This window comes from Notechis scutatus, chromosome 6 (genome assembly GCF_049901735.1).
Source record: "Notechis scutatus isolate UNSWTSFEM ecotype Mainland chromosome 6, rNotScu1.2, whole genome shotgun sequence".
NCBI classification, from domain to species: Eukaryota; Metazoa; Chordata; class Lepidosauria; order Squamata; family Elapidae; genus Notechis; species Notechis scutatus.
The window spans coordinates 11379249-11400144 of record NC_142014.1 but is presented as its reverse complement, the minus strand read 5'-3'; the positions used below and the strand labels follow the sequence as shown (position 1 = coordinate 11400144).

General features: G+C 35.4%; 1 protein-coding gene across 13 annotated transcripts in view; it reads left to right on the top strand.

Annotated features, from left to right (window-relative positions):
• CADPS2 (calcium dependent secretion activator 2) overlaps nt 1-20896 on the top strand; it is a 294667-nt gene that overhangs the window by 206316 nt on the left and 67455 nt on the right. For 10 of the 13 annotated variants that reach the window (XM_087969372.1, XM_026669060.2, XM_087969366.1 and 7 more), the window contains 3 exons: nt 3051-3207; nt 18415-18556; nt 18682-18801. In XM_087969372.1, coding sequence (XP_087825498.1) covers nt 3051-3207; nt 18415-18556; nt 18682-18801 — 419 coding nt within the window. The remainder of the gene's footprint in view (nt 1-3050; nt 3208-18414; nt 18557-18681; nt 18802-20896) is intronic. The other 3 variants (XM_087969373.1, XM_087969369.1, XM_026669061.2) reach the window with 1 other exon arrangement.

Genomic DNA, 20896 nt, shown 5'->3' with positions numbered 1-20896 from the left:
CCCCTGCACTGCCTTGGTGTGAAGCAGTTCTGTCAAAAAAACATTAAGATGGAACCTCTAATATATGTTAAAAGCAATTTACATTTGCAGAGTTCTCAGACTTGTGAAGGATTTGAAAAATCAAATGAAATAAAGCACTGCTCCATTTTGTTTTTTATTTTGCTTCAGGTTTGAATAGTTAAAAAAAGAAAAGGCATAAATGCTGGGGTGGGGGGAATATAAGAGCAAAGAAAAGGTGATGCTAGCCATTATCTCACAAATAATTCTCCAGATTCTCATCTCTGAATAAAAATAAGTACCATACCGTAATAAAAGTAGAAATGCTTCCTATCTTAATGTAGATGCACATATTAAATAATAGGGCCATGTTTTGTATGCTTCCCTCTTGGTTAGGCTGTTATTTATTATTACCTCTTTTATTCATTGAACTCAGTCAATTGAACATTTAAAAATATATCACAAATATCATTGACTGCCGCTGATGGTTGATACGAGTTGCTTCCAGCATCCTAGGTTGATATTATTATTATTAATGTTAATATTATTAATATTAATATTAGTAATATTATTATTAGCATTATTGTTATTGATATTATTATTATTTCTTCTTTTTAAGAAGGATAGTAATAATACTGCTACAGCCCACATGAAAGTTATGGGGAGCCCTATCCGTTGAAGTCATCTGAACAAGTCTTCTAGTCATCCGCAAACCTTTGTTATTTGGGGAGGAGAGAAGCTGAAACCACTACCAAAACTCAGTGGTTGAACACATGTAATCGTATAGAGGTTTTGCAGTAATAAGAAAGTTTCTTTTATTTAACACCATGAACAAATAAAGTTTATGGAATTGCATTAATATTTTATTGACATTTTAAAAGTTTGATGAACTAGCCTTATTGAAGCATATTTTAACATAAGAACTTATATATATATATATATATATATATATATATATATATATATATATATATATATATATATATATATATATATCGGAGACACATAAAGTAGTATGCTAAGATTTAATGTCTATAAATATGATCATTCAAAACATCTGCTTTTACCTCACACTGTCAGTTCTGGATTTTAGCTTACATCTGTCATGCGTGAACTTGTTATGGATATTTTATTTTATCCTGAAGAAACAGCTGCTTCAAAGATTTGAAATTAATTCCCAAGAGGCATTCTACAATAGTATTGCCACTGTAAATACTTAATAATGCTTATATGTGAATTTCTCTTTTGAGAATATGTATTTAAATTAAAATCACTAGAAATTGCAGTAATTGTGATTGAAAAAGTACATTCTTAATATTTAGTTTTAAAATGCAATGCCCATTATATACTTTTCTTTCTGCAAAATATAAATGTAACTAGAACCACGTAATAGCTGGCAGTTTATTTCTAAAATATTTAAATGCATCAGTAGAACGCTGATTTTTTTAAAAAATGCATAGTATATTGTGCCTCAGTTCAAACGTTAATATTTGAGAGGAAACATATCTTTAAAAATTGTACAGTGACACAAAAAGGGAAACAAAGGATGTCCACCTTGCTAAGTTCAAACACATTTTAACTTTTTTTTCTCCTGTTCCACAACATTTCCAAAATTATGGATTCCTCCAGGGAAAAGAGGTACGTTATTCATTCCAATCAAGACGGACATTTTGGTCATGATTGCATGCATTGTTAAACCATTTTGAATATATGGCATCAATCATTCACTTTGTTTACTTGTGGCATCAAATATTTCATCTGTATCATATTTATCTTAAAATTATACCTCCTCAGCCAACAGATAGCTGATTAAAGGTAGATATCAGACAGATTTAACTTAAAGATCTTTTTCCACCAGCCTTGAACAAATAAAAGTGGAATAATTTTAATCTAACTCATAGAGTCATAGATTCAAGACTATAAAATATGTGTGACAAATAGAGAACTTTTCCAGGTCTCTGACAGTCAAAACAGGTACCCTCTGGCTCATACACAATATCAGTGTTTTGCTGGAGTCTTCTAATATGGCTGCAATTCATCCATCTACGTAGCAATATGGAGAAAAACGTCAAAAAATTATCTGACAAGCCATTTTACTTTTAAATATTTGTGCTATTGCAAGTTCTTTGAGGACAGAATAGAAAAAGAAGATAAAAGCCTATGCAGTTTGCCATTGCTAAATATTGCAATGTTATAATTCAGTAGTACATGAAACATATGTTGTTTTATTGTATAACGCAAATTAGGAATAATAGTCATGTAATATAACAAATAAGACTTTCATCTCATACAATATTTTTTTTTCCCCACGGAATCTTATGTAATTAACCAGTAATGGTATTCATTTTCATGTTCTTTTATATTATTCTTGATAGAACCATGCTGTCTGTGATGTTAATCTTTCTTCATGACTTTATTCCTAGGCATCAGTAGATCAGAGTATGATCAAGAGATTCAAGAATTTTCTACTTTTGCTATTGAATGTGATTTATTGGAATCTGCCATGCATTACCTTTCTCAATTTATTTCCCTTTTAATATCATTTTATCTTAGATTGCTAGCTGGAAGGAAATTCTGATCAAGTTTCATAGGGCTATAATTATTAATTACAATAAGCTCTTTCCCATTACCTTTTGAAAGGACCAAATGGTGAATGTCTATTTTTCATCTGAAAGCATTTTGAAGATAGAGTCAACATGCTTTTTCTCATCAAATATCATATCTCTTAAATTCATATTTATAAGTACATCTACAGTAACATGAAAAACCAGGTTCCCAGATTACCAGGGAAACACAGTTAAATCCCTAGATTATCTGTCCATCAAATTCTTTAATTTAAAATAACACTCTCACTGAAATACTATGTACATGTGCAAATTACATTGGATGCAAAATTCAACTTTATTTAATGAAGAATTTCAATTGCTTTTAAAGAGTATATGCCACATTCCATAATTTCATGGTGGTACCATTTTTAGGCCTTCTTTTATCATATCTTACATTCGCATTTGAAGGTGAATTCCACTGAGACTTTTTTTAAATTGATGACGCAGGCCTTTGCATGGTGGCCAGATCTGTTGGCTGAACATGGGGAGAAGTTTTGGTCTCTTTTTACTGTTGACATGGATTCTGCGCTGGAGGCACAGCCACAAGACAGCTGGGATAGCTTTCCTCTTTTCCAGTTACTCAATAACTTCCTGAGAAATGACTGTAAGTTTGGTGTTTGGGTTATTACTATAGCTATGGTTACTTTCAACTTTTAAATCTTCATTTATTTAATCTTGTTCCTCCTCCCCCCCCCCCTTGTTCATGATACAATTGACTTGTTACAACATGATACAACATGACTTGTTCATGATACAATTCTAAACATGGGGAAGTGAATCCTGCTATGTTCAATGGGATTTATTTCAGAATAAACATACAAGGGCATGGCCAACAAAGCAAATATTTAACAGATTTTTAAACACAGATTGAATTTCTTTTGCTGTTACATTACAGGTAGCATGTGGCTTCTTTGTAGACAGAGAAATAGACTGGTTCTAGCAGATTCCGTATAATCCCAAGAAATGTTGTAATCCCCCAAAATTCTGTACGGATCCTTGCTCAGATTTTGTCTTTGTGTAACAGAACACGTACATTTCATTTAAACCTCTGGTACAATTAGAACTATTTTTCTTCTAGACATTTAAAACTGAACAACCCAAAGAAGTATAAAGAGACTTTCTTGTTTCATAAAAAAGATTTTGAGCTTTATTTCTCTCTCAAGCTTATTTATTTGTAGCTTCTCAAATATATTTCTAAATGTTTACATGGATCCAGATATAATGCATCATACATGCAAATGAATTTGTTTCTTACTGACTGCAAGCAAGAATCTGTGAATACAACTGATAATGATTGAGTTTAAGTGAGTTTACAATTTAAGTGTACAAAAATCTCACCTGAACATGAATTCCTTTTTTTTAAATGATAAGTAGAAGTTTTTATACTGAGAAGTTCTTTAAACTTATAAAGGTCCAATATATTAATGTTTCCCACAATACTTATAAAACTATAAAGCTATGAGTTGTTCTCTGAGCTTGGTTGTTTTCTTGCAGATATTTCACTACCAAAACTAGGGAGTGAAGTTTGCTCATTTTATATTCTAGTGGCTTGCCTTGTCAGTGTTGATGGGAGTGGTCTAGATGGTTTTTGTGTGGGCTGTTTAAAATTAGTTTGGCAGTTCCTTGCTTCTTGATTGTTAGTCTAATGTTAATCTTCGGATTAATCTCTGCTAATCTGGATGTTGATTGCTGGTGAGGAGGTGTTTTGGCCTTTTTGTTTCCTTTTTGGCTTGTTGAGTGTCTCTTGAATGGTAAATAGATGTTGTTTATCCCAGTGTGCCTGTTGATGGCCAATTTGTCAGAGTGTCAGGCTTCCAGGAATTTCCTAGCATTTAAATCTGTCCATGTATTGTGAACTTAAGGAGTTTTCATCATGTCTTCTGAGTGAGTATTCATGGGTGCTCTCTGCTGTGCTGTGCTGTGTTTTCTGTTACAAAACTATGTTTCCAAGCTCAGAATGACTCAGATTTATAACTGTTACATGTTGGTTTTTGGTGTTTACATTCTGAATCTGGCAACCATCTTTTTCCAAAAGGTGAAATGAGAAATTCTTTTTTAACTAGGGTTTTCAACATCCACTGCAAGCACAAAAAGAAGAGGGGAATTGGCTACATAAGGTATCATAACTAAAATACATATCATAACTAAAATTAAAATATAGTTTTCCCAGTTTAGTAATGAGAAATGTTCTTGCAGAAAACTTTGTATTTAGTCATACAATCATATTCTCCATGAATCATTGTAGAAATTGCTCAGCTTGAAAGCAGAAATGGCGACAGGGTTGGTATAGGGCAGAGGTCTCATTCTCGTGGCCCACGGGCCAATTGCGGCCCGCAGGACGATATCCTGTGGCCCCCACCGTGATATGAAAGAATAATACTAGTGCGTTCTCCATGCGTCGCTAGCTGGCTAAACACTTCTATGTGCGGCCCAGCCTCACCCAGACTCTGCCTCCAGCGGCCCCCAGGTAAATTGTGTTTGAGACCCCTGGTATAGGGGGAAGGAGTATATTTTTAAATATTTAATAAATGTAGCAGCTGCTGCAAGAGATAGCTGCAAGATTGGGTGCAACTTTGCAATCTAACTTTTTATCTTTTGGTACACGTGTCAGTCTTGCTAAAGCATAGATCTCAATGCGACATCTGCCATTTTGTAAATGTTTGACACAGCCACAAACACCCAGGATACACCTAAAAAAAATACACCATGAAATTACATTAAGGATGTTTGTGTGTATGTGTGAGCATGTGTATGTGGGTATTGTGAAGGCTTAGTCTCCACTCCCCCTAAATATTCCAAATTCTTTGCTAGTATTTCCTATCTTGCATTAGTGTTAGACCCACCACTATTCTTCCCTCCAGATGGTTCTTTGGAAAAGACATTATCACTGAACCCTACAATAACCAAATGGGATTACTTCGCCTACTGTATGATCAATGCCAATTCAGAAACTGCAAACCTTTATATCCCATATTCTTCCTGTTCTTCCATATCATAGGTACTTTGCCATTTTAAGTCAATATTATTAAGTTTTTCACTCAGGCCAACAAGTAATCCTATCCAGCAGAAACATTAAAAATAGATCTATTTTATTTTTTAAAAAGTAGACAATAATGTAAAGTCTTGAATTTAAACTTTCTCTCTCTTTTAAGTCAGTTAAACATGAAATCATTTTAAATAATGGGAGAACCATTTCTAAGGGAAGAATGTATTTATTAAAATGACAGAAAATGTATGTTCGTAATAAAGTAGTTATGATCAGTGTTACAACGTGCTGCTGATGGAATTTGAAATAGTAATTGTAGGGCTAACATTCCTGTTACTTTTTTTTAATGCTAGAGTAGTTGCTTCAACTGTGGAGAAATCAGGGCAGTTTCTGCTTCTAAGTCCCATATTCCTTTTTCCCAAAACTGTTTATTTGAAGGTGCATTGGAGTCCATAATTATCAGCCCTTTCATAGAGTGAACTTGTTAAGGCTGTCAGAGAGGAGATCCCATGGCTAATAAATGAAGTTGTTCAAATGTATTGCTGGATATTTTCATCTCTTTCAAAAAGAGGCTCATACAAATCTAAGCAAAAAGGAAAAAAATCTGAAATTCTGCTCTCAGGAGGATAAAAAGGCTAGTGTTAATAATTAACAGGGAGAATGAAGTGGAGTCAAATTAGCCATAATAGAGCCCAGAGTGGCTGTTAAAGTTAACCTCTCATTATCAAAAAGCTCATTAAGAAATGAAGATGTGAAAATCCTACTGGATTTTTCTCTCATGGAGGCCAACATCAGAGACTATCTTTCAGATTTTTCGTACCATATTTTGCATGAAGTTAATCTTCAATCTTTCAAATGTAGACTGTTGTCAGCTGCATTTTGTTCTCTTCCACAAGTTTCAGTCTCCACATTTTGAATCTGTGAAGAATTTCTAGATATATGAATAAGCTACATTTTTCTGTCTGTGTTGCCTTATTATATTTCTTCTTATGGACTGATAGAATTCTACAAAGATGCATATCAGTCCTGGATTAGTGATTAGAAGGAAGTGGCATAAGGAAGGCTGAGTGCCAAAGAATTGAGGCCTTTGAACTATGGTGCTGGAGAAGACTCCTGCAAGTCCCTTGGACTGCAAGGTGATCAAACCGGTCAGTCCCAGAGGAGATCAACGCTGACTGCTCTTTAGAAGGCTAGATCCTGAAGATGAAACTCAAAAATATTTTGGTGACCTAATGAGAAGGAAGGACTCACTGGAGAAGAACCAAGTGCTGGAAACGATTGAGGGCAAAAGAAGAACAGGACGGCAGAGAATGAGGTGGCTGGATGGAGTCACTGAAGCAGTCAGCGTGAGCGTAAATGGACTCCGGGAGATGGTAGGGGACAGGAAGGCCTGGAGGAATGTTGTCCATTGGGTCATGATGGGTCGGACATAACTTCGCAACTAACAACAACAAATATAAGTTTGTGCTTAGGGCACCAAGGGAATGGAGGCACCAGATATTTTTCCCCACTTATCAAGGCCTGAAACACTTTCCCAGTCATGCTCAACTTTAGTCAAATTTTTTGTAATTGTCCTTATCTGCCATATTTGACTTTACTCTGTATTGTTACAAAACTTTTTTTTTTTTTTTTTTAGCATGGTGAGTAACTAAAATTTAAAAGTTAGGTTTGAAGTCTTGTTGGGTATCACATTTGTTTCTGTTTCATAATGTTAGGATCTTGCTTTTTAATCTTTATTAATTTTTTTCTTTAAAAAACCATTAGTTTTGGTATAATTCATAACATTTATTTCCGTTGATCGATTATTGTAACAAATAAAAGCTGTGCAAAATTATTTGCTTCAGTAATTTTTATATGAAAAATACAAGGTAATGGATTGTATTTGGTGTTTTGGAGATGTTGCGTGTTGGGAAATGAAACTATTCTCATTTCACATAATTGTGTACAGTAGGTGTTTGGGCAAGTTTTTCCTTCTTTTTCATAGGTACATAAAGAAAACCTTGAATTGGAAGGATTCTCTATTATGCTCTTCTGTTCATTGACCTTGTCCCTGGTACCTAAATAATAGTTTATCAGGTAGCTTCAGAAAATTGAGGGGGGTGTGTTATTTGCCACAAATGCATTCAGTAGAAAATATTCATGTAGCAAAATATTGTGTAGATCTATACAATGTTAACAATTAATGTGTCCATGAAATTTTGCCTGAGCAATAGACAATTCGTTTTCTTGATTTTGAAGGATTTTATGTTTATAAAGGAGATTTTAAAAACATATAAAACAATTTTAGAAAGTATACCATAATTTTAGTGAGAGATGCCACTGTGTAGAATATTACATTTGACTAAAGGTCAAACTTTAAATTGCTAATGTTAAATGTTGCCATAACAAATGTTTAATGAACAGAGTTACTATTTGGATCACGTGTTGTCTTGTAATAATTATTCCTTCCTACTGGACCATATGGAGTGATTATAAACTTCACACTTTGATGCACATCTGTCTACTTGGTGATAAGTCCATGCAGGAATATCATAATTTGTAAAAAAAAAAAAAAAGCATACCTACATTCACAGTTGCAAATCTTTATGAATCTTAATATTGTTTATTTGCAAATCTACATACACAGATTCATTAATCTATTTTATTATTCAGTTTGATACTATTCTATCTGATACACTTAAGAGATTTGTATATTACACAAAAAGTTGGTAAGAGTTTTCAATAGGAATAAAAAATTTACTACAGGAAATCTTTGGTTCAGCTCTCTCCAAATCACTAATTAGACATATTTATCTCTCTTTCATCAGCTAATTGACTGTGATTTTAAATGTTTGAAGAAAATATATAGGAAAATCAATGAAATTCTAACATGGCCTTTGATCATGATGATATAACTACCATATGTAGGCGTTAATTCAGTTATGCTAAACATAGGAACTATGAGGAAGACATTATTGCAATACAGCAGGAGAGCTAATCCAATATATACAGTTAGTATGTGAGTTACAACCATTCATTTAGTGACTAAAGTTACAATGAACCTGAAAAAAAATGACTTATGAACATTTTTCATGATTGTTGCAGCATCCTTAAGGTCACGTGACCAAAATTCAGATGTTTGGTAATTTATGATGGTTTGCAGTATCCCAGTGTCATGTGATCACCTTTTGTGACCTCCTGACAGTGAAAGGAAATAGGAAAGCTAGATGTATTTAACAACCATTTTACAACTGCACTGATTAACAGCTGTAGAAGAAAGGTCTAAAGTGGAACAAATCTGATTTAACCACTGTCTTGCTTTGCAATCTACGTTTTGGGCTCAATGTGGCTGTAAGTCAAGGACTTCCTGTAAGCAAACGCAAAATAAATGAAAATAAGTTTATAACTCTTAAATCCCCTTTTGGATAATTTTCCTGTTTTATCAATCAATATATATCTTTGCATTTGTTTCCATGTATTTTGAAAGCCAGGAAAATCTACACAGTAATCTGGCTGCCAGCAGTTAGTAGTTTATTTAGTTCACGCTATCACTCTATCCAGGATACACCACAAGGAGCCAACTTAGCTTTACACCCCATATATGTTAACATATTTTGTTAGTCCATGTACAATATATGCCATATGCTAAACAAATAAATTTGCATTTGTTGCTGCTTTAAACTTCAAATCACCTGGGTTGCTAGTTTTAATGTTTGAACAGCCACATTCTCAGAGATTCTGATTCATACAAACAAAGCATTATTTAACATATTCTGAGATAACCCACTTACTGTCTGCATGTATATTGCTCACAAAGTCTTATTTAACAGACCTGTGAAATCATTTTCTGCTATGATTTTCTGGAAAGAAACTTTCCCAGACTCGTGCTAAAAAGGTGTTACATTTCAAACTGCCCTGAAGAAAGGTGAATGGTGCTCTTGAAAAAGAGAGAGTAACTTGTAAAATGCCATGAAGGGTTGGATTAATTATAAAGATAGATACCACTTGACTGCAAGGTACAATATAAAGCACATGTATGAATGATCTCTTTTCACTAAAAGCATCTACATCTATCTGAGGTCTTACACATTTTTTCTACACAACCTGGAAAAAAAATCATGGCTACTTCAATGATTTGGGGAGAGGTACTTCATGTATGTTCTCTCATGTTGAAAAATATCGTTTTGAAAGAATTTACACAGAGCAATCCTGTTTATGTGAGCAACATTTTAACTTATTTATATTTAGCTTTAGCTTTTAGCTCCCTGTTTTATTTCCCTAGAACCACATCTTAAAAGCAACACATGCCCAGGAGGCTTGATTAAAGCAAATTCTTCTGAGGAGAAGGTTACCACTGAGCATTTCACAAAATATTCAGAAAGCTCAAGGTACTTTCCAGTAACTATTTGTCTCTATGCATATCTGCTCCTTATGTATTTGAATCCCAACATTTTGTGGGGATTCATAGTTTTGCTATCCTGACACTCGTTTCATCACCTACTAGGCCTCATTGCCCAGATCATAGTAAATTCTCTCTGTGTACATTACATCTTTCCAGATAGTTTTCCAGATATGTAAAACCTCACTAAATGTGTTAGATCTCCAGAAGGATGATGAGGAATGATAACATGGCATATAGGCTTCTCCCTTTCCCTGAATCCTACTGTTGAAATTTGAGCCAGCAAGCTTCTTGTTATTTGTAGTGACTCTATGGGTTGTCTACCTTAAATCAATGTTCTGCATTACCTGTAAAAGCTGTGATCTATTGTTTCTGAAGCATTTATAAGGAGCTGGGTATCACAGACTCAAACCATTGACCTTTGAACATAAGTTTAATTTCTTTTCCAAATGTTAAACATAGGTTTTAACAACTCTATTGCCTATTTTGTTAAGGGCATACATAGGCATGTCTAATACTAATTTCCTCTTACTATTTCCTGCCAGTAAATCAATTGTGAAATTCCTTTTTTCTTTTTTCTTTTGTAAAGCTGGAAATATTTTAAAGTGGATTTTTTATTGTATTGTCAGGAAAATGCTCATACAGGCAGGCTGTCTTATGAACGTGACCTTTGGAAGACTTAGTTATATGTGATACACATATATAAGCACACAGAATCACTATATTAATGAAGGTTAATTAACACTCTAATTAAACTTGTTAGGTAGAAGGCCAGAGGATAACTCAGCTAGTCAAGGTAGAAATATCAAAAACAAGTAGAGAAGTTGCAGGTGTGAGCCTGCATATATATGTGTTGCATATTTTACTTAAGATATGTTTTTTTTTGGGGGGGGGGGGCTTGGTTCAAGAGCTGCTGTGGAACTAATAATGGAATGGTTAGATTCAGGAGAGGATTGGTAGTGAGAAAGTACCAAACTGATCGAACAACAAAAAATGATGGGTAGTTGTTTGAATTTAAGACTTGTAGTACCTAGAAAAAGTGATTTGCCAGTAGGGAAGGAGGAAAACGTTTTTGTGAATGGATGTGGATATTAGGGAGAAGATAGGCAGGTGCCCGTCTGGAACCAAGGTGTGGAGTGAAGCTTCAGTCCACCTGGCTACTTGGACTAATGTGTTGGTCTGTTTGGATGATCTTTAGCTAATGTGTTGGTCTGTTTGGATGATCTTTAGCTTGATGGAGGGAGGGCATGGGTCAGAGAAATGTAGCATTCTGAATAACATTTGAGTGGTGACAGACATGAGAAGATATAATGGGTGATTGAAATTGTTAGGAATGTAAGTCACCTAACAGTTGGGTTGGAAAATATATAAACCAGGATAGACATTTTAATACTGTCTCTTTAAGGGAATGCTAAAATTGTAATTGGGTGTGGTTCCTCAAATGGCCATAAGATGGAGCCAGAAACCTGGGTTGTTCTGTTGTTGCTGAGAGTGTTGCCATTCCTGCATTTCCCTATTGACTGTTACTGATCATCATTATTCTTGGATTTGATGTGAGTCTTTTACTGAACTGTTTTTGATACTGGGCTTTGTTATTGGATTATCCCTGGACTGAAAACTGATTGCTTAAACCGTGAATGACTTGGACTGTTTTGTTGAACTTTGCTTAACCATTTACTGGAAGTAAAAACTTACATTTTACTATACAGTGTATCTGTGTGCTAGTTGTGTGTTATTCTTCACCATTCTCACTACATCTCACTGTGTGAGCTCATTCTCCTAATGGGGAATTACCTCAACAGAAATGATTCTGCATTTCAGTTGCCCCTCCCCCCAAGTGACCAGCGCCTGGTCTTTAAAACACCAATGTCTTTGTTTGCCTGGTCTTCGTTTATTTTTGCCTAATGTAATGTAAAGCTTTCCTGTTTATGATTTAATTGTGGATAAGAAAGCCAGCCTGTTCTGAATTACCAAAACCTGGCTGGACAATGGGTTTGGGGTATATAGTGTGGGCCATGATTCTGGGGGCAGGGATCATGAAATTACTATTTTTATTTGTGAGAACCTGCTAACTTCCAAGAAAATGATTGTACAGATAACTAGAATTGAGATCTCATTTGACAAATTGTGTTTTGGGGATCAAATGGGTTTGCTACTCTTATTGCTTCCTGCTGCATAGATATGGCTGAGGTGACAATGGAGTTCACCAACCTTATGATCCCGAGAGACTTCAATTCTGCTTTGTCTAGTCCTCGTTTTACAGACAGCTCAGAAGTTCATGCACTAGAGGCAGTCCTAACTTAATAATCACAATTGAGATTCGCAATCCATCTTTAAGAAGTATAGTGGATAAATGAAATATCATATGACACACATACACACACACACATTTAATTACATTTGTTCCACTGCAGTTAAGCACACTACTTGTGGTTGTTAACTGCAGCATCACATAGCCACAATCTGTGACTTACTGCCTTTTTCCCCCACTGATTTTGTTGGAAGTTAGCTGTGAAGGGTGCAAATGGTGATCACGTGACCACAGTTTCTATCATTGTAAATGTGGGCCAGATGCAAAGTGCCTGAATTGCAATCATGTAACTGTGGGGATGCTACAAATGGCTGCAGTTTTAACACCCAGTCAAACAACTACTTTTGCTGTATGTTGTAAGTTTGAACAGTCACTAAACAAGGCATTTGGTAAGCCAGGCTACCTGTAGATCTATTTTTTGCCTTAGGAGAATGGTAACATGGTCTGTTATTGATGGATATTACCTTAACTCCCTTGTCATGAAATGATTACTCTCTTATTGGCCTTGCAGTTTTCTGTCCTTGCTCCTCACCACAGGGAAGAAGGACTTGTTTGAATAGTTCATCCAGGCATCTACTTGTCCCAACAGGGCTCTAGAGAGAATTTGAGTTAATCATGAAAGTCTGAAGTGTGGTTCAACCAAAGTGGGCTAAAGAATGGATAACATTAAGAAAGATTAGATTGTTGGCATTAGAAGGACATGATTTATTATTGGGTTGGCATGCTTTTTATAAGGGAACTAAATCACAGGGTTACTTTAGAAGGCATTATATACGGGAATCGTTATGGTTGAATTGGGAGAAAATTAAGAAACAATGTTATTTGAAAATCCCAGTTTGGTTATCAACTATTGAAGCTTTTTCTTATCCTATAACTTATAAGAAGGAACAAACAGTTAGATATGGGGAATTACTAGATGAAAAGGGCGAACTTAAAACGATGCAAAATTTAGAAGAACAAGGCATAAAGATGAATTGGTTTTCATATGCGCAAATACATTCAAGGTATCTTAAAGATTCTAAAATGGAAGGATTTTATGATAAATTGACTGATTTAGATAGGATTTTGACAGGTACTGATGAAAAAGTGATCAAAAAATTATATAATTATTTGTTGGAAATTAAATTAGAGGAAGAACAAGTTAAAGAAACAATGATTGCTTGGGGGAAGAATTTTGGATATGGGATTGATTTAGAGAAATGGCAAAAATTGTGGTCTCAAAATTACAAAATGACAATGTCAACAGCATATAAAGAAAATTTGTATAAGATGTTTTATAGGTGGCATTTTCCCCCGACAAGAATTGCAAGAATGTTCAAGAACAAATCTGAAAAATGCTGAAAATGTCATCAGATTCCTGGCTCATATTACCATATGTGGTGGACTTGTGAGGAGGCCAGGAAATATTGGACTAGAATTCGCATATGGTTGGAAAAAATGACAAAGAAACATATAGATTTGAAACCAGAGATTTTTTTATTGGGAATCTTACCTGATACATATAATAAAAACTTAAAATATTTGATTGTAAATGTATTAACAGCGGCTAGGATTGTATTTGCTAAAAATTGGAAGAGTGAGAAAATACCATTAGAGGAAGAAATTATTAAGAAAATACTGGAATGTGCTGAAATGAGTAGATTGACATTTGAAATTAGAGAACAAGAAGATAAACAATTTTATGAAGTTTGGGATCTTTTTTACCAATGGTTAGATAATACAATATAATAATAGAATATTTAGAAACCTAGGAAATAATGAATATATATATATATATTTGGTTTTGATAACATCTTTAGAATGTTTTATTAAGATAGATTTGGTATGATTTTACGATCTGTTATAAAATAAATTAACTAAATTATAGTTATCTCGCTTAAGTATGAATTAGTAAAATTATAGTCAAATGATTGTTTAATAATGATATCAGGATATATAATTGTTGATTGATAATATGAGTTATTATGTAACATAATTATTATGATGACTATGAAATGGATGCACAAAAAGGAGTGGTAAACCAACCGATACACTGTTTGTAAATTTATGAAGAATGATGATGTTTTTATGTTACGTTTTATGTTTTATGTGTTTTTTGTTTGTTGTTAAAATCAATAAAACTTTTATCAAAAAAAAAGAGAGAGAGAGAGATCTTGAACTGGATCATACCTGTGTGGATTCTCTGTATTCATAGATTCCAGAAAGCTCCTGATTTATGGAGGAATATATTTGTGCAAGCCGCCTTGAGTCACCTTGGGCAAGAAGGCGGCAATATAAATTTTCTAGAATGAATAAATAATTCCAGGAGATGAAATTATACAAGAGACATCTACACCACTGCTGGAGAAAGACAAAGGGTGGGATCAACTAAGCAGAGATACAGTCCTTTGTTAAGAACTATCATATGGCGATAAAAGCAACAAACTCTGATCATTTTTCTGCTATCATCTCAAATGCAGATAGCTGGTTGTTGGTCTTTGTTTAGAGTGATTTAGTCCTAAATAGGAGCACCTGCAGGAGTTCTGACAGCATTGCATGAAAAGTTTGAAAGGCAGTTAGGATTCAATTGGAATTGGATTCTGCTGTTATAAAGAGCCAAGGAGATGATCTTAGAGAAAGTATGGAGACATAATACCATAAAAGGGAGGAAAGGAAAAACATAGCTTTTCAGAAATTTGCTCCTGTACCTAGGTTAATAAAGTGTAGTTCCAATCAAACTTGAATTTAATTTTATGATCTGGCCTTCTTAAAGAGTAGAGAACTGTGCAGGTTCTGTGGAGAAGATTAAAGAATAATCTTGCTTGGTTGCCTGGGAGAGATTTAAGCTTTTAGTCCTGAGGAAATGGACAGGGTTGTTCAGGCTATGAATTAAGCTTTGCAATAATCGCAAATATCTGTAGCTCTTGGTATAGGATGAGAGTAAAGGTTCATTCATCCAACTTGTGGGTTGGTTTCTGAATTTCATTACCAGGCTAGGCAACATCTTCAGCAGAGTTTAGGAGATGTCAGCGTTCTTCTGTTTTTAAGGGCTTCAGGTGTGGTTTTGCCCCATGAGGGCCTTGTGATAGGTCTTGTGATAAGGAGATTACATCAGGTCAGGGTCTTTGGGAGGTGAACTGCTAGTGGGGGGGGGCTTCCAATGATTCTGACCTGATGCAATCTCCTTATCACAAGATCCATCATGACTCACTGATGTTACCTACCCTGTTTCTCCAACAAATAGGTCTCCCCCAATAGGAAGTCCCAGCATGTTTTATAGGCATGAAATGAAATTAAGCCCCTCCCCCCCAAATTAAGGCCTATATTAAAACATGTGAAATGGGGGGGAATGGTGGGGGGGCTTGCTGTTAGGAAGTACTTTGGTTGCACACGGGATATGGTGCTGCTTGCGTTGACCCCGATACGAAGTGCCCCACCAACGCCGAGGTCAACATCCAAGCCATCGCTGCCCGCCCTCCCGAAGATGCAAGGGGGGGTAATTAAGTCACCCCCGAAAAGACGGCCTAGCCATTTTTTCGGGGCTCAAAAAAAGATAAGACCCGCCCTTATTATATGAGAAACATGGTAGCCTGGTAACGAAACCCACAAGCTGGGAGAATGAAGCTTTATCCTTATGAATGCTTCCTGTGTTTTAGATCCGTGTCTCACCTGTCTGTCAAGGCCTTCCAAAGTACAATCTAGTTGGACCCATGCTTCTCTGGGGAAGGGGATGGTTCCATTTGCTTTGAAGGAAGTGGTCTGAACTCTCCTTAAGACACATTTAGTAGATGCAAACAACTGGAGAAATTTCATCAGGTCGTCCCTTCCCTTTTTGGGGAAAGTCGTGGAGAGGGTAGGAAGCTTACATCTTCAAAGATCCTGGAGAAAGTGGATTATCTAGACCGGGCTTTCAAACTCATGGTGTCATGTGACGTATCGGAACTCCCCCCCCCTTGCTAAACTGGGCATGGAGTTTGACAGCCCTGATCTAGACCCTTTTCACTCAGGTTTCATCTTGGGTGATAATACCAAAAGTGCATTGATTGTGCTTGTGGATTACCTCTGACAGACACAGGACTAAGGTAGTGTTTCTGTCCTGCAATTGCTAGATCTCTCAAATATATCTGATACTATCAGTCATGGTATTCTTCTGGACCAGTTCAGGCCCTTGAATACGTCAGGCAGTATTTTGTGATGTTTTTGTGGTATTTTGTGGTTCTCCTCCAGATTTGATTCCAGTCACAGTTGGTACCCCAATTCTCTCCCTCTTTTATTTAATATCTACATGGAACCATTGAGCAAGGCAATCTATTGAAATAGATTTAAGTATGATCAGTAGATTGATTATATTCTGGTGTAAATTTCTGTCCTGGTTCCATCAAGAGTTATTTACCAGTGCCAGGAGGTTCTAAAGGTCTGGATGGGGGAAAACAGGCTTTGACTCAACAATAACAAGATGAAATAACTTGGTTTTAAAAATTTCCAGATATGTGGATATTTCATTTTTGACTCAGAATGAAATGCACAGTTTGGAGCTCTTGTGAACTTACAACTCCTACTCAATGAGCAACTGGCAGCCATGTCCAGTAGGGCTTTCATACACTTTCATCCTGTCCTCCAATTGTACTTCCTAGAATGGGAAGTCCTATTCCCAATGACTCAAGGCTTAACCACTTCCTAGTTGGGCTCCTAATAAGCTACCCATGAAGAGCATTCAGAAGCCTTAACTGATTCATAATATTATGGCAATCTGAGGAAAACCATGATATACCCATTTGACACCTCTGCTTCATGGACTACACTGGCCATAGTACGTTTATAGTTACAATTCAAGGTGCTAGTGGTTACTATAAAACCCACAAGGCCAGGTTATTTATAATTGTCCTCAGTTATACCTGCCTTTCCCACCAGATTTGACAAGGTAGGTATAGAAGGTCCTTCTCCAAAACAATGCCACCTAGTGAGACCCACAAAGTTTCTGCATTACTTTATGGAACAGCATTCTTCAAGATGCAAACTTAGCGTTCTTGAAAGCATCAAAGACAAGGCTTTTTTTTTTCAATCATTGAGGTCATCTAGTTAGTAGAACCCAACATATGTGGCTTGATTTGAATTATAGTTGTCAGGGAATTTGGCTATGTTGTAATATTGTTTTATTATTTTTTGGATTTTTTGCATGCATTGTGGATCATCCAGAATCACAAGATTTTGATGGGAGGCTATATAAATTCAATGAATGAATGAATGAATGAATAAAATAAATAAATAAATAAATAAATCCATATATATATGTGTGTGTGTGTGTGTGTGTGTGTGTGTGTGAATGTGAATGTGAATGGTATTCAGCTTTGTTCGGGTATTTTCCCACGTCATTATAGTTGTGCTTTTAAAGTTGTAGCAATGTTTCGGCAGAATCTCATCTGCCATCATCAGGCTTCTGTATTGTGTTCATCTGTGAGTCAGACTTTTACAGTTGTTTCAGTTTTAAATTTGGGGCTAGCCTACTGCTATGCCAGAATGGTTTTTTCTTCATCCTGATTGGTTGGGAGTCTTGGTCTGTGTTTATTGGTCTTGGAGTTTGCTGTGTGCATATGTATATATTCTTCTTTGCAGTAATATATTTGTGTTTCTTTACATATCCGTATATCTATATGAAAATAATATATTAAGAATAAGCAGTGTTTACTTCTGAATTTGTCTGCACAAATGTTGTTTGACACAAAAACATAAAGTATAATGTTTAAGTGTTTACATCTCACTTCAAAATTATTGTCAAATTCCAAATTAATGTTCCATTTTTAAGTTTGTTTTTGAATTGGGTTACATTTCATTTCCAACTAATTTTATGTTTTGGAGGGTTTTTTAGGACTTTTCTATTTTGAAAAAAAAATGGCTTATTACTGTCATTGGTCTACAGAGGTATAATCCTAATCACGTTTACAGCAAAGTTTTGTTGAAATCAATTTGCTTTCTCTCAGATGTGCATAGTCATGCATTCTTCAGGAAATGCTTAGCCATTAAATCCAGTTTTGATTATGTTTAGTTTACCCATGACAATCTTTTATGAAACATTAGGTTTTTTTTTTAATCTTAACCTTGTATAAATGAGAAACAAGTAATCACAACTATTTTCATTGTTTTTGTTTTGTTTTTCAAGCACTTTTGTGCAATGGAAAGTTTCACAAGCATTTGCAGGAGATTTTTGTTCCCTTGGTCATCCGCTACATTGATCTCATGGAATCATCCATTGCCCAATCCCTTCACAGAGGTCTTGAACAGGAATCATGGCAGCCTGTCAAGTAAGTGTTTCTGAAAAGCCTACACCAACTGCGCCTATAATTCTCATTTGGGTTTGCAATTCTCCTCAACACTAGTTCTTATATATTATTTTTATGGTCTCCATGCATTGTTTATTTCTTCACAGGACCATCACCAACAGTCTTCCCAATGTAGCCCTTCCAAAAGTTCCAAGTTTGCCTCTTAATCTTCCACAGATACCTAGTTTTTCTACACCAACATGGATGGCTTCTTTATATGACTCCACGTGTGTATTCTTGACTGAACTTTGAGTGTCTGTATGTGTCTCAGCTCTGCATGGCCTTGTATGTGTCATGTTGTACAGCTGCATTTGGACCGCATGGTGTTTGTGATCATTGGATTAGAAATTAGATTTTTTTTGGTTGACAGCCAAGCATGGAATGTCATTGGATTGTGCTTTTTGGTGTATAAGATCTCAGTAGGATATTACTTAAAATTAACTAGGCAAAGGTTTGTTGTGATACACTTAGCAGTCATCACCCTTAATTACATAATTGCTCTTATTTAGTTAATAAGCAGTGTGGAAGCACTTTAAATTATTGTACTCAAGTATTTTTTTTAAATGTCAATAGCTCCTTGTGTTTTGGTGTGTTGTTACTAATCCACTGCATGTGCCAAATAATTTCAAAAGCCGCAGCAGTAGCACTTGGTTGTATTACTTTTATAAGACTTTTATAGTCTTCTTTTATTAAGGCACTTCTAGCATTAGTAGAGTTCAATTCCTAACTAATTACACTACAGCTGACTGAGATTCCATCTCTATTTTTTTTACAAAATAGAATCAGATAGCTTTCTGTGTTTTCAAAGAGCAACTTTACAATTACTGCATATACTACGATTATGTTAGATTAGGAAAATGCATTCAGTAAACGATTTCCAAACTTGTACTAATCAAGAGGCATTGTCCAATTTTTATAATGTTTCTTTCTTCTCTAATTTCTTTCTGAGAGAATATAAAATGGTGGAAAATAAGAGATGACTATAAAAAGGTTTTAAAAAGGTCTCATTGTTTACACAGTTGTATGATTCAAACAAGGCAATCCCAAAATAAAAACTTCTCCTGGATGCATCCAGAAGCACTGTACTCACTAAGACCTGCCATTTAAATTATCCACCAATTTTAAAAGTTCAGTAATTTACATTTACATATAATGGTTGATATTTATTGTTTCATTCCATGTAATTGGAGATTCTATTGTTTATGTAGCCATAGCAAAACCATTCATGCCTAAGAAAGAAAATTAGAAATTACAGCACTTCCAGTAGTATAAAAAATGTCCAGAATAGAATGGACTTATGAAGAGGTCAAGGTTGATTAGAACATTATGGTGAAGATACCTGTATTTTACTTTCTTATATTTAACTCAAGACCAGACAAAGCAAGGCTTCATTTATAAGATTAGCAATTGTATAAATGAATGTTTGAAATAAATAGGTAGGTGGGCTCATTTGGATCAGGATCCTTGGAGTAGAGGGACTTTAACCCTTGCCATGTTTTGATTTGATTCAGAAATGCTTTTTTTCATGTTGAGCATGTCTAGTTACAAAAACATTTATCAAAAGTCAAGCTGGTGAAGTTTTGAAAGTGGCCACACCACCGAATGAACAGTTTCATCCACTCCCACTTTTATTTTCTGAGAATGACTTATGGGATCTATCTTGTGTTTAGATGAAGATAACATTAGATGTTAACACTTCGCTTTCCAATATTTCTATTTCCCATATAATTGTTCCAAGTTTAAACAGTGAAATAAAAAAATAAACTTTTGAATTAAAAAATATTAAGCATATTTGCAAAATATACTGTACGTAAACTTGTGCACTTGTATTACTTAAGATAATGTAAAGCCGGATTGTCAAACTCGATTGCCTTGAGGGCTGCATCAGGGTTGTGTTTGACCTTGGAGGGCCAGGACTGGGTATGTCCGGAGGTGGGAGTGGCCATCACTCATCAAGGGCACCTGTGTGGTGGCCAAGTGCTAAGGCAGGACTTCCCTGAGATCCTCCCTCCCTCCCATTATAATCTCCTCCCTTCCTTTTCTTCTTCTTACTTCCCCTCTTTCCTTATTTTTCCTTCCTTGCTCTCTTCCCATCTTCCCATCTTTGCCTTTCCTCTTTCCCTTTCTCCTTTCCTGTTTGTTTTTTAGTTTGTTTTGATAGCCCTCTGCCAGTGAAAACGGAGCCCTGGTTTTCAGTCACAATTGCCTCCTGCAGTCCTCTGCCAGCTAAAATGGAGCCCTGGGGCACACAGCCCCCAGGAGGCAAGCTGTTCCATGGATTAATTGTTCTCACGTTAAGGAAATTTATCCTTAGTTTCTCTT